We start from the raw sequence: 14,087 nt of genomic DNA, 5'->3' as shown, positions 1-14,087 counted from the left end.
CCTTGCATAATTCCCGGGACAGTGAATATGATAAACTTTACTTCCATTATTAATAATTTATGTTATATGGCACAATAGACCTTAAAATAGGAAAATTATCCAGGTGTGCCTCACTCAATCATTTGGGCACTTTAAAAGCAGAGAGTGTTCTTTGGCTGGTCACAGAAGAAAAGTCAGAGATTTGAACAATGGGAAGGTTTTGCTGACTTGAAGATGGTGGGAGCTTTGTGTTAAGAAATGTGGGCAGCCTCTAGAAGCTGAGAGCAACCTCTGGCTGAAAGCCAGGAAGTAAATGGGGTCCAAGTCCTACAACCACATTGAACTGAATTCTGCTAACAATTGGAATGTGCTTGAAGTAGATTCTTCCCTAGAGCTTTAGAGATAAGAACTCAGCCAAGTTCTTGATTTTGGTCTTTGAGACCCTGAGCAGAGAATCCAGCCACACTGTGCGTGAACTTACAGTCTATAGAACTGTTTGATAAAAAATGGGTGCTGTTTTAAGTCACTACATTTGTACTAATTTATTGTGCAACAATAGAAAATCAATGTGCATGCTAAAACCCTAGTACCATAGTCTAGGAGCACCTGACTACCTCAGTCAATAGAGCATGCACCTAAGCCCCACACTGGGTATAGAACTTACTTAAAAAGAAAAGAACCAATCATAGTCTATAGCCTGTCATATAGAAACAGTCTTTTTTTTTAATGTTTATTTATTTTTGAGAGAGAAAGAAAGCACAAGTGGGGGAGGGGCGGAGAGAGAAGGGGAACAGAGGACCCGAAGCAGGCTCCGTGCTTGCTTGAACTCACAAACTGTGAGATCATGACCTGAGCTGAAGTTGGACACTTAACGGGCTGAACCACCCAGGCACCTGCTTTCCTCTTTGAACTCATATTTCCCTATACTCAATGCTTAACACAACAGCAAGGATAATTTTTTTAAGTGTTCTTTTCAAAACATAGATAAGATAATGTCACTCACGTGCTGAAGACTTTCCAATGGCTTAGCCATTACTTAGAATAAATTCCAAAATCCTTAACATGGCTTATGGTATACTATTTGGTATAGCTGTCACCTAACTTTCTACCTCAACTCCTACTTCTAAGCAGTTATTCATTTCTCAAACATGCTAAATCTTTCCCAGCTCAGAGATTCTGTGTATGCTCTTACTTCTATCTGAAATATTCTTTAGTCATCTTTAGACCAAATGCTACTTTCTCTTGCAACTACCCTATCTGTATTCCATACTGGTTATTTCCTATCTGCTTATCTTGCTTTATGTTTTATGGCATATTTTATTATCTAATTAAATATTATCTATTTATGTGTTTACTTATTTATTGTTGGTCTTCCTTCCAAGGCTAAAAACTAAATATGGTCAACCTTTTTTGGTCTTGTTGGTAGATAGATCAGAGCCTTGTACAGAGTTGCTAAGCGCATAAATGAAGACTAGTGCCCCAAAGGAATCTCTTTCTTCCCTCACGTCAGTACCCAATTCTCTGAATTTTCAATACCAATGAGTAGTTAACTTTCAAAAGTTTCTCCATGTGATAGACATCATCCTAATGCTTTCAGTCTGTAGAAATGAAAGGGAGCCTAAAAGGTTTTGTAACGACCCTACATCCTGAACTTGTTTTGCATGACTGTGTTCAAAGTCAGTAAAACTCCTCTCAGGAAGGGACTTTCTGAATCTAATTTGATTTATGTCATACTTCTGTTATTTTCCCTATCCAGAGGAATACAATCAGTAGTCAGTAATCAATGTTTGTTTGTTTTTGTTTTGTTTTGTTTTTCTTTTTGGTTTAGTCCCAGAGCATTTTATTTGGCAGAAATTCTTTCTCAATCCTAGCTTACAGCTAATTTTACTGTTTTCTTGACCTATTGATTAGGATATTTTCTCAGTTAGATATTTTAATAATGCTACTTATAGTATCATCTTGACCTGTAAGAAAATTTCAGAATTTCCAACAAAGCTCTCCAGAGATGAAGGCTATTTTTGAAGGTAGTTATTTCCTGTCTTAGGAAGGTATTCAAGTGTGGGATAAATAATCACATGGTAAGTCAGTGGAAAGAATTCAAGTTTCATACGGATAGATTTACTAGGAGACTTTTAAAGTACTCTTGCATCTTTGAGATATTATGATTTTTTATATGAATGAGACTAGCCTCAAATAATAATACAACTTGCAAAGGATGGTCAATTAAAATTGTCTTTCAGTTACAAAACTGACGCACTCCTGAAACAACTCTTACAATATACATTTATTGTATACACAATCTAGATTATACACAATCTAGATTTATACACATCTAACCTTATTTTCCTTTGACTTTTATTACAAATATGGGAATAAACTATTTTGGAAAATAATTTAAATCCTATGCTCATTAGGCTAGATATTGTGAAATAATACTAACGTAAATTTTTTTTAGTAACTAATACTTGGCTAATTTATACATTAAATCGATATGCCCAAATATTACTTATTTCATTATAGAATTGAAAATATTTCAATATAAATCTTCAATATCTTATATTTAATTATTTTACAGTTTACAAAGACATTTAGAAGAATATATTGAAAGTTAGGAAAACCTAACCTTGAAAAATTACCAGTTTAATATTCTTTTTGAAATTTAAAGTAACTTACCCTGGTGCATAGTTGCAAATGAAAACTGCTGCATATCTAATATTTTCAACTCTTGCACACTTAGTAACAGCACAACCAACTTTGTAAGATGTGTTCCAAACAAGCTAAAATAAAGATTTCAAAGAAAACAAAATTTGATTCTAAACATTTACTCTGCCATATTATAAACAATAATATATTCAATTTACAAAGAACCTTTAACCAAGCATTTTAAGGAATATGAACTATTCTTCATTTGGATGCAGGTAGAAATTATTTTTTTAATTAAATACAAGTTAGTTAACATACAATGTAATAATGATTTCAGGAATAGAATTTAGTGATTCATCACTTACATATAACACCCAGTGCTCATCCCAACAAGTGCCCTCCTTAGTGCCCATCACCCATTTAGCCCATCCCCCACCCATTATCCCACTAGCAACCCTCAGTTTGTTCTCTATATTTGAGTCTCTGATGGTTTGCCTCCCTCTCTGTTTTTATCTTATTTTTGCTTCCCTTCCCCTATGTTCATCTGTTTTGTTTCTTAAATTCCACATATGGGGAAATCATATGATATTTATCTTTCACTGACTGATTTATTTTGCTTATCATAATATACTCTAATTCCATCCATGTTGTTGCAAATGGCAAAATTTCATTCTTTTTGATCACTGAATAATACTCCATTGTATATATATGCCATATCTTCTTTATCCATTCATCAGTCAATGGACATTTGGGCTTTTTCCATACTTTGGCTATTGTTGATAGTTGGGATGCAGGTAGAGAATTATCACAGATTTAGGGAAGCATTTCCCAAACTGTACTTGGAGAAACCTTTAATAGGTTCTACCACTGTAAACTTAGGATAAAGAGTTTGAGAAACACTGATCCAGAATGGTTTAGAGTCAAAGGAAGGCCCACATGCTGAATCAATTTTCAAACTCCTGTTGAATCTGAGAGTTCTAGGTTATGGCAGATAGGAAGAGGGAAAAGGAGGAGAAAACGTTTTGGAAGACTGGAAGTTGTGCATAGAAAGGAAAAAAAAAAACAAACATCAAGATTATAGAAGGAAAGGAAAAGCTATACAAGAGTAGAAAGTAATTGAATGCAGTCAGCATTTCTCTATTCTTTTGTTGAGGAAATTCTATTATGAAATAAAATAGTCTGGGCCTGCAATGTAAAACAAATGAATAAAAGAGCAGGTTTCTATAAAAGGACAAAAGGTCTTGAATTGGAATGAAAATATGAGAACGATTAAAGATGTTCCAGAAATTCTCTGTATGACTTTAGTATTTCTAATACTTCCACACAACTTCCACATAACAAGAAAGTGTTTGGTCTCGTTAACCTCTGTGGAAGAAACAGTTTCTGGTTTCCTTTCCTTTTTATCCCAAGTCTTAGTGGCTTTAAAAGTGTGATTCTTAAAGAAATAGTGATACATTAAAAGAATAGAGAATAGAATGTCTGCACCATTTGAAATGGAGTTAAGTAGGTAAGATAAAAGAAACAAAAATGTCTATGATACCAGAAATAAAGAGTAAAATATAACAGAGGTGTAGATCATGGAGTAGACATGATTAATTTACTGGGATTATTAAAATCATACTAAGGAGTCTGGCTTTGATATGAGTAAGACAATGGAGAACCACTATAACTTCCTAGAAGAAGAAAGAACAGTCAAACATCTTTTAAAACATGATTCATTTGATGGAACATAAAGACATGAGTTCAACATGTCTTAAAGTCATAAGATTTTAAGTTCTGCATAAAACATGACATCAGATCTTATTGATTAAAAAATAATAATCTCTTAAATCAGCTTGGAAGTTCATCTAATAATTTCTTGATTCCTGGTACAAATATTTATAGAAGACCAAAATAATGTTATATTGTTGGCGTGTTGAAACATCTTGTCCATGATATGTGGATAAGACAAGGTCTCTGTACTTAGTGTAGTATCATATATAAAGAGATGATTATAAATAATGTGATATGCAAAATAATAAGTGTAGAGGAAATAACAAGTAGTTTAGTATTCTTGGAGCATAAAGTGTAAATGTGGATTGTTAGACAGGAGACAGGAAAATAATGCTATTAATTTGTACTTAACATGCTTTAATTAATCAGTTATACAGCAGTATGTATACTGATCTGTGCAAAATAATCAAGTCTTTTACTTATGTTTATAGGCAATAATTTAAAAATAATTTTTATTTCCTGTTTCATCCTTTTCCAGTACGTATTGCTTTTAGAAAAGTACCTTTCATTTTTGGGTATGGAGATGAGATTTACCACATTTAAAGAAATGTTTTAACTGTATGGTTCATGTAATAGATGGAATTATAGACATTTTGAAGATCTAGGAATGATTAGAATTTTGATTCTATTAGAAGTAACTTACCATTTGGGTTAATTTATAAAATTAAACATAATAAAAACTCACTAGTAAAGCAATTAAGGAGTCTATTGAATTAATATAAAAATTAGATACCTGTTTATAATTAGAACAGTCACTAGAGCAACTGTCATTTTCAATATGGTACCTTTTCTTCTCTTCATACCAACTTCTGATAGCAATACTTGCGGTAAATTCATTTTCGGGGCCAATCCACATATTTTCACCAATACCATTAAATTTAGGATGGGCCATGTTTAGTTCTTCCAAATGAGGATTATGCTCACGCAAACATTTTTTCCCCCATGCTCTAGCAGTCCGTGACAAAGCTACATCCCAAGTCTGAAAAAAAAATGCAAAAATCAAAGAAAACAAAATAATAATGAGCATTTTTTGTTGTTGTTGTTCTCTAAATTATTTTCCTAGAGTTCTCATATTAGATTTAAGGAAACAATACTAACTTTGTGCTTATGGGTCTGGTTTGTGGAATTTCAAGGGGGAAAATGCTTTTGAGTTAATCATAAATGAAATAACTATTTCTTGAGGGAAAGGACTACCCATATATTTGTAATTAAAAAATCAGATTTTAAGATGATGCAAATGGTTATAATACTCTTACATGTAGTCTATTCAGAATATATACTTTTAATCTCATTCCTTTTATACATAGTAATACAATTTAAAATATTTATCTAAGAACTATTTATTGAATACTGAGTATATGCAAACTATTGTAATGTGAGAAATAAAATACAAAGTCTGGCATAAATTTTCTCTTCTATATTTTATAGATAAGATTTTAACACATAGCGGTACTTGGTAAATATTATAAAAGAGGCAAATGTAAAGTTTTATGGATAGTCCCAGAAATGTAAGAAAATATCACAAGATACTGTTTCCTGGCTAGCCCTGGAAATATGCAGAAATGTGTAATTTTATCATTATTTACAGACTCATTAAATTCAGCAGTTGATTAAGGACAAGAACAAAAACAGCACCCATAGATAAATCAGCAAAATAGTTGTAAAATCAAAATGCTTTGTACACGTTACAGTATATCTGAAAATAAACATTTCTGAAAACCAATACTAAGATTTCCTTAGAGTTTTCTTAATTTCATAGATTATACATAAATATAGAAAATACAGAAAATAAATCATGCCTTTAGAATACTTCCCACCCCCAACATTCCTCCCCAAAGGTAACAGTTGTTAAAAAAATTGCTTATGCATACATTTCTCTATGTCTATATACATACACGTACAAACATATTCAAATATAAGATACAAGTGTGGATGTTTCAGGTAGGTATTGTGCGATTTTCTTTCTTTGCACTATTGTAATCATACTATACACAATATAACTGGCCTGCAACTTGGCAGTTTTCTTTTAGATTTTTCCATTTTAGCACAGCTTGATCCACCTGTTTTACAAACTCTACATTCTATTCTGTAGTATGGATAGCATATAATAAATGTTACCATTCCACTATTAATGGCCCTTTAGTTTTCCACTTGCAAACAATGCTCCAAGGACTATCCTCCTCCTGTCTTATTTTGCATACTGTTTACACATCACAAGCTTACTACATACTAGTCACTATTCTAAATGTGTTTTAAGTATCATTTCACTTAATTTTCACAATAATTCCACGAGTGATGTATTATTATTACTGTCTCTAATTCACAAAAGAAGTAAAACAAAAAAAAAAAAAATTAAGTAGTTGACTTACAGCTACTTATTGCCAGTAAATTGTGGAGCCTGGATTTGAATCCAGTGAGTCTAACTCTCAACTTGAAGTTTGTAAGCATTTCGGTCATGGCTTCCCATGACTGTGTGCAAATAAGTTATAACACATTGCTGGTATTTACTTAATTTGGCGCAGCCCTTTAGAATGGCAATTGCTATATATCATATAAATAAAAATATCATATCCTTCATCTATTTATCCCCTTTCTCGAATTTGTCTAAGGAACTAACCCAGAGTGAAGAAAAGACTTATGTCTAGAGAAACAGTCCTTGTGATATCATTTATAATATAAGTTGGAAGCTCCTAATTGCCTGGTCAAAGAATATTTATCCAATAAATTTTGCAGCCATTTCTAATGACAATCACGAAGACGGGAGGCAAGAGAAACAGTTGATGAGATGTAAAATAGAAATAGGAGGGGGAAAGAAGCAAGAATAACATTGTTCAAGGAAGGCAAAATTAGGGCCAGGACTAGGACGAGGTGACTGAGACATCCCCTTAGGTGAGTGCCTCTACAGATCCCAGCTCCCTGCAAAATCTTGGTAATAACTGTGTGTCACACAGTGGTTTCTATTTCTTGAGTGTAATCACTTCAAGCGTATTTTAAACCCACAGTGACGTGCAGTTCCCCGCCATCCGTAAGCCTCAGTGAAGCAGTGGCCCGGGTTTCCGAGGCCGAGCAGTGGCGTCGTGACAAGGAGGTTGTGGGCGGTTCGGACAACCGCCTTAGAGCCTCACCATGAAGCGCAAGTTAGACCCTCCGGGGGAGACGTTGCCCCGGAGCTCATTGTGGAGGTTCACGTACTCATTGATAAAATGTACTTCCTCTTCGTGAGGCAAAAGTTTCATGTTCACACCGGAAACCGGCAGCAGTACCCAGAGTTCACACAGCCACAGCTTCAAAAGAACCCCTCCTATCCGAGGAAGCGATTGGGCGGACCGCCCGGGCTCTAAGGTCCTAGGGGCGTCCATTGTCCGCCCGCTGCAGACAGGCCAGTGCGCACGCGCCGGCCCGCCCGGGTGACCAGCCAGTCTACGTGGGCGCGCGGGCAGGCGGGTCCGCCTCTCTTGGGAGCCGAGGGAGAAGCGGGGACGGAAGAGGTGCGGGGTGGAGAAGCTTGTCAGAGCTGTCTGCTGAACTAACCGAAGAGGCTTGAGTTAAATGAATGCAGGCTTTTCAGGAAACTGATGTGGCTGAATATTATCCAGAGTTGATTTCTGACACCAGATGATGTGTCATCGTTTATTAATGAGCCATCTGCATACCGATTGGCAATTGCTGAATAACGAACACGTCGGAGGAACCTTCTAATTATGCAAGGGGAAATGAGCTTTCGTCTGTGATACAGATGAAAATGCAGTTAATCTTTTTCTTCCATTCTTGTCTGTGGAGTTGGAAGTGTAGTGCAGGACGCGTCCTTTATTTTCCTCCTGGACAAAAGTATTTCCTCTGTAAGGTGGACTTCCTCATTTAGATTTTCTCTCCGTGTTTTTTTTTTTTTTTTCTTTTCAAAAATTTATTTTGGGAGAGAGAGAGTGCTCGTGGGGTAGGGGCTCTTACAGAGAGGGGAGAGAGAGAGAGAATCCCAAGCCGTCAATGTGCAGTCAGCAGGGAGCCCCATGGGGCTTGAACTCACAAATGGACATCATGACCTGAGCAGAACTGGAGTCAGGCGCTTAACCCACCGAGCCACCCAAGTGCCCCCTTCTCTCTGTGTTTTAATAATCTTTTGTGGGAACCACAGATTATATGGAAAAGTGGAAAGCTCAGCTTTTAGGGCATAGACTAGGAATCATCAAATTCTCATAAGGTTAAAGTACTTTCATTTCTCCTCACTCACACTGTATTGACAGCTTGGAATATCAGTATTCATCATCTCTGGCAAATTGTCTTGTTCACAGTAGTAGGTAAGAACTCATTTCTTGTTTTCATTTCTTTCTTTCAGACAGAATGGTTAGTGTCTTAGCAGATTTTGGCCGTGTCCCTTCACCTCCAAACATTTTGCTCAAGAAAATTTGCTTTGGAGAATGTAAGTTCTAGGCACATAATAAAAGCACGTGTTTGTTTGGGGGTACACATTTGCATGTAACATATTGTGTTCAATAGCATCAAAGAGTGATATTTGAAATCGCCCACATGGGATAGAATTTTGCCACAAAGAAAGCATTTGACTGTTTGGTGAAAAAATATCTAAAAAAAGTGTGCTTTAAAAAATTATGATGTACACAATTGAAAGCAGCAGACCTCACAAGATGGTTTCATTCATGCCATTATGCTTTTAATAAATATTTAGTACCAGGCAGTGTGTTAAATAGTTGAAAAAGACCCAGACTCTTCTTCCAAATAGCCTGCAGTTTAAGAGAACTAGCAAAGTGGTAACTCTTATATCATGTGATAAAAACAAAACCAAAATGCTAATGCTGCGTGTATGGGACAACTAACACCCTTTTTGAAGACCATGGAATCCTTTTTAGAGAATGTGACATCAAGCATACAGGTGACAGAGCACATTCTGAACAAAGGCAAAAAGCATGTAAATATACTAGGAGGTCTGGAAAGGCTAATAGTGTTTTCATACGACCAAAGCCTATTTTAAGGGTGAAGGTGGCCAGTAGTAAAAGATGGAATTCCTTTATTGTGTTGGTACTGTTTACGAAAATTGCTATATTAAAGCACAAGATACATAATGCACTCTTAAATTAGGAAGAAATTTTAGACACTTATACTCATCCCATGTATTGGACATGTGCTTTGACACATCATTAGTAGGTGATCATTATACCTCTGCTTAAATAATTACACTAATGAGGAAGTCACTGTCTCTTAGGTAACCCATTCTATTGAGCTGGACACCACACTCAGTAGTAAGTATTTCTTTAGGACCTCCTATGGTGTCTGAGTCCACGATAGGTATTAGAGCTACAAATGCTAAACAAGCCAAATATGTCATCTATCCACATGAAGGTTTAGTTAAAGGTGATACAGACAAGTCATCAAATAATTATAATGCAGAGTAGTAAATTCTATTTTTAGTTTATTGCAAAAAAATCCTTTCTATGTGTCAGGCATTATTTTATTTTTAATTTTTTTATTGTCATAAAATAGACATTAACATAATCTTTACCATTTTAGCCATTTTTAGTGTAAAATTCAGTGGCAGTTACATTCACAGTGTTGTATAATTGTCACTACTGTTTTCAGAAATATCTCGCGCTATTTTAAAAGCTTGGAGAATATCAACTCATTTAAATCATAAAAGCCTTAAGAAACTGACGCTATTATTATCTCTGTTTTACAGATGGAAAAACTCAGAAAAAGAGGTGAAGTAATTTGTCTAAAGTTACCCAGCCAGTAAATGGTAGAGCTAGTTTTCAGACCCAAGTGACTCAAATGGAAGTACAGAGGAAGGGCACAGGAAGGCATCTAGTTTAGTTTGTGTAGAAAGAAGTTGGGTTTGAGGAGGATGTTCTGCAAATATTCAGTCTTTCAGATATGTGAATGATTTGGTCCACATCATGTATTCTATATAAGAAGTATTTTAAATTCATTACATTCTAAATACATTTTTTTTTCAGAAATTATAAGGTGGCATGTAATATTTGAGGATTATTTAATCATTGTTTAACATTCTATGTATTAAAATCACAGATTGTGATTACAGTATATCAGTACTGTAGGGGCCAAGGGCACACTGCCCCAAGATGGGCCACTTGGCATGAAGACTACTGTGAATTAAAAAGCAATCAAAACCCAGTAGATTCAGGAAAAGCTGTTTACCCCCTCCCCCCCGCCCAACAACTCCCTAAAGAGAATTTAGATGGAGGACTTTCTCTAGGAAGAGTTATCACCGTAGATTACTACATTATACTGTGAACTAGGTATGGTAGAGAGGGCCTGTTTTTTTTTTTTGTTTTAAAAAATTTTTTAAATGTTTATTTATTTTTGAGAGAGAGAGAGAGAGAGAGAGAGAGAGAGAGACAAAGTTTGAGTGGGGGAGGTGCAGGGTGAGAGGGAGACACAGAATCTGAAGCAGGCTCCAGGCTCAGAGCCCGACGCGGGGCTGGAACTCATGGACGGGACCGTAAGATCATGACCTGAGCCGAAGTTGGACGCCCAACCAACTGAGCCACCCAGGTGTCCCAAGCAGGGCCTCTTTGATCAAAGTCCTCTATGTCCCATTGTTTCTGAAAGGCCCAGCAAACATTTATCAAGCATTTACTCTTTTCCCTTTTCCTGTGAATTGCATTCCTTCTCTTTGAGATCACAGATCTCTATTTCTTCTCCTTAGTTCAGAATGACATACATATCTCATTTTGCCTGACTGTCTTTGGAATTCCTATGTCTGTTTGGATACCCCATACGTACATAATTAAGTTTGATTTTCACCTGTTAATCTGTTTCATATCATTTTGATTCTTAGTCTGGCTAGAAGGACCATGAATAGGAAAGGAAATCTTCCTCAACAGTACCAAAAGATGTGTTTTCTCTTCAGTTCTTACAGTTTGTGATTTTTTTGAACTTTGAAATTTTGGCCTATTAATCTAGCCCTCAAAGAAGTTTTAACTTTCTTAATTTTGAAAGTGGTGATATAATTTAACACATTAAATTTCTTGAAGGCACTGGAATTGTTAGAGGATACTGACAGAATCTTCTGTTTCTTTCCAAGCAATGTGAAAAATAAATTACCACTAAGATTTTACTAAAATTCTGCTGCAGATGTTCTTTTTGAGTACCCATTTATTTTTCAGTTGTGTCTAACAGAGATAATGCCTTTACTTGAAAAATATGAGCAATTTTAGGATATAGACTTTAAGCTTATCTCAGATGACTTTGGACTTAAGTTTTCACTTTCTGTACACTGTGCTTGAAATTTTAGGGAAATAATGCTCTAATTCTGTACTCGGGTTTTGATAAGAACTAGCAAGTTTAAATTTTTTTTTTTTCAACGTTTATTTATTTTTGGGACAGAGAGAGACAGAGCATGAATGGGGGAGGGGCAGAGAGAGAGGGAGACACAGAATCGGAAACAGGCTCCAGGCTCTGAGCCATCAGCCCAGAGCCCGACGCGGGGCTCGAACTCACGGACCGCGAGATCGTGACCTGGCTGAAGTCGGACGCTTAACCGACTGCGCCACCCAGGCGCCCCAAGAACTAGCAAGTTTAAACATACATTTTTATGTACACCTAAGGAGAATGATCATGCAGTATGGCTAAAGCTATGATGTGTGTTATTTTGTTGTGTGTAAAGATGTTACTGGAAAGACACTGTTTTTACTTTACTCTTGCTCTTTCACTTTTCTGTCACCTTCACTTGATTGATCTTTTCTATAACCCAAAAATTCAAATTATGATAATGGTGTGTGAGAAGTGTTATAAGAGAAAACCAAAATGATGGTACAAATAAAATTCAACATTTGAAATGGAAAGATGGACTTTAGTTCATGAAAATCTAAATAGGGGACAACTGAGAAAGATATTTGCTAGATAAATGTCAAAAGATTAAAATCAGCAATGTGCCATTAAGGCACATTTAAGAATCACTTAAAATTCCTAAGAAAATGAACAACACCATTAGAAAAATAGATGGAGTTGAGTAGGCACTTGACAAAAACAAAACAAAACAAAAATATGGAAACTCTAGGGGAAATATTCATGCAACATCTATTATTTTCACACGTAGGTAAGGTGTGTAAAACCAGATTCCAGGTTGAGTTTGGGTCTCAGGAACCAAAATACAGTTTGCCTCTATCTAAAAGTCAAAGCCATAAAATTGAATATAAACCTGGTAATATTTACATTAAATTTTGACTCCTAAATTTATATAACTTCTGTATTCTTGAGGTCAATATTTATTTAGAGTGGTTAAATGTATGCAGTAACTCCTAGGAATCCTTGACCAAAGGACAGCATTCCTCATGCTGTCTTAATAATTCTCAAAAAGTATATTTGTAAGTCTGAATGCAGTTAAAAAATATGTTTAAATCTACTAGTAGTTCAAGAAATGAAAACTGGGGCAGCGGGGTAGCTCAGTCAGTTAAGCGTCTGACTCTTGGTTTCAGCTCAGGTCATGGTTTTAAGGTTTGTGGGATGGAGCCCCACATTGGGGTCCACACTGATGAGCCTGCTTGGGATTCTCTTTCTCCCTCTCTCTCTCTGCCCTTCCCCCTCTCATGCTCTCTCACTTTCTCAAAATAAAGAAACATAACAAAAAGAAATGAAAATAGCATCTACCTCACAGGATTATTGAGAGGATTATGTAATTGTTATATGTGAAGCACTTAATGCTTGGCACATTGTAAACATTCCTCAGTATTAGGTATTATTATTATTAAATTAATATTATTAATAAATGCTATCTCATTTTTATTTACATTGACAAGGACTAAAATTAATTTTTAACAGCATGGTGTCAGACATGTTATGCATTTTTAATACATATTTATTAAATTATTTTTATAAGGAACAAATCTAATATGTACAACTCCACGTGAGTTCCTGGTGCTTTTTGGACAGGGGACATTGGCAAAGGGGTGCATGTCTTTCCTAAGGAGAAATGGAAATTCTACAGGGAGTGATGATTATGGGATTTGTTTATTTCTTTTGTTGCAATGTATGAACCTGGGTAGATTTAATTACAGAATATATTACCTGGTTTTAACTAAGCTAGCCATTACAAAATGGTCATATGTTTTGCTGAAAGGAAACTGTAGACTGATTATAGTTGTAAAGATACAAGCAAGCAAACAGCATCAGTTGTTTGATTATTATTATATTCCTGGCATAATCATCTCTTTAGCATGAATTTTAAAAAAATTTTTTTAACATTTATTCATTTTTTTTCAATATATGAAGTTTATTGTCAAATTGGTTTCCATACAACACCCAGTGCTCATCCCAAAAGGTGCCCTCCTCAATACCCATCACCCACCCTCCCCTCCCTCCCACCCCCCATCAACCCTCAGTTTCTTCTCCGTTTTTAAGAGTCTCTTATGCTTTGGCTCTCTCTCCCACTCTAACCTCTTTTTTTTTCCTTCCCCTCCCCCATGGGTTTCTGTTAAGTTTCTCAGGATCCACATAAGAGTGAAACCATATGATATCTGTCTTTCTCTGTATGGCTTATTTCACTTAGCATCACACTCTCCAGTTCCATCCATGTTGCTACAAAGGGCCATATTTCATTCTTTCTCATTGCCACGTAGTACTCCGTTGTGTATACAAACCACAATTTCTTTATCCATTCATCAGTTGATGGACATTTAGGTTCTTTCCATAATTTGGCTATTGTTGAGAGTGCTACTATAAAC

At 35.7% G+C, this 14,087-nt stretch overlaps 2 protein-coding genes across 8 annotated transcripts in view; one reads left to right on the top strand and one right to left on the bottom strand.

Moving 5' to 3' along the window:
* GLIPR1L2 (GLIPR1 like 2) overlaps positions 1-7,935 on the bottom strand; it is a 31,201-nt gene extending 23,266 nt beyond the window's left edge. The window contains exons 1-3 of the mRNA XM_045463773.1: positions 7,521-7,935; positions 5,129-5,374; positions 2,653-2,756 (exon numbers count right to left, since the gene is read on the bottom strand). Coding sequence (XP_045319729.1) covers positions 2,653-2,756; positions 5,129-5,374; positions 7,521-7,754 — 584 coding nt within the window. The 5' untranslated portion in view covers positions 7,755-7,935. The remainder of the gene's footprint in view (positions 1-2,652; positions 2,757-5,128; positions 5,375-7,520) is intronic.
* A 490-nt stretch (positions 7,936-8,425) lies between these two features.
* The window catches only part of CAPS2 (calcyphosine 2), a 106,899-nt gene continuing 101,237 nt past the window's right edge, over positions 8,426-14,087 (top strand). For 3 of the 7 annotated variants that reach the window (XM_045463195.1, XM_045463198.1, XM_045463192.1), the window contains exon 1: positions 8,427-8,690. The gene's annotated coding sequence lies outside the window, so the exon portion shown is untranslated. Of the gene's footprint in view, positions 8,691-14,087 lie in introns of all 7 variants that reach the window. The other 4 variants (XM_045463197.1, XM_045463193.1, XM_045463191.1 and 1 more) reach the window with 2 other exon arrangements.

Source organism: Leopardus geoffroyi, chromosome B4 (assembly GCF_018350155.1).
Source record: "Leopardus geoffroyi isolate Oge1 chromosome B4, O.geoffroyi_Oge1_pat1.0, whole genome shotgun sequence".
Lineage (NCBI taxonomy): Eukaryota > Metazoa > Chordata > Mammalia > Carnivora > Felidae > Leopardus > Leopardus geoffroyi.
This window is presented reverse-complemented; position numbering and strand designations above follow the sequence as displayed.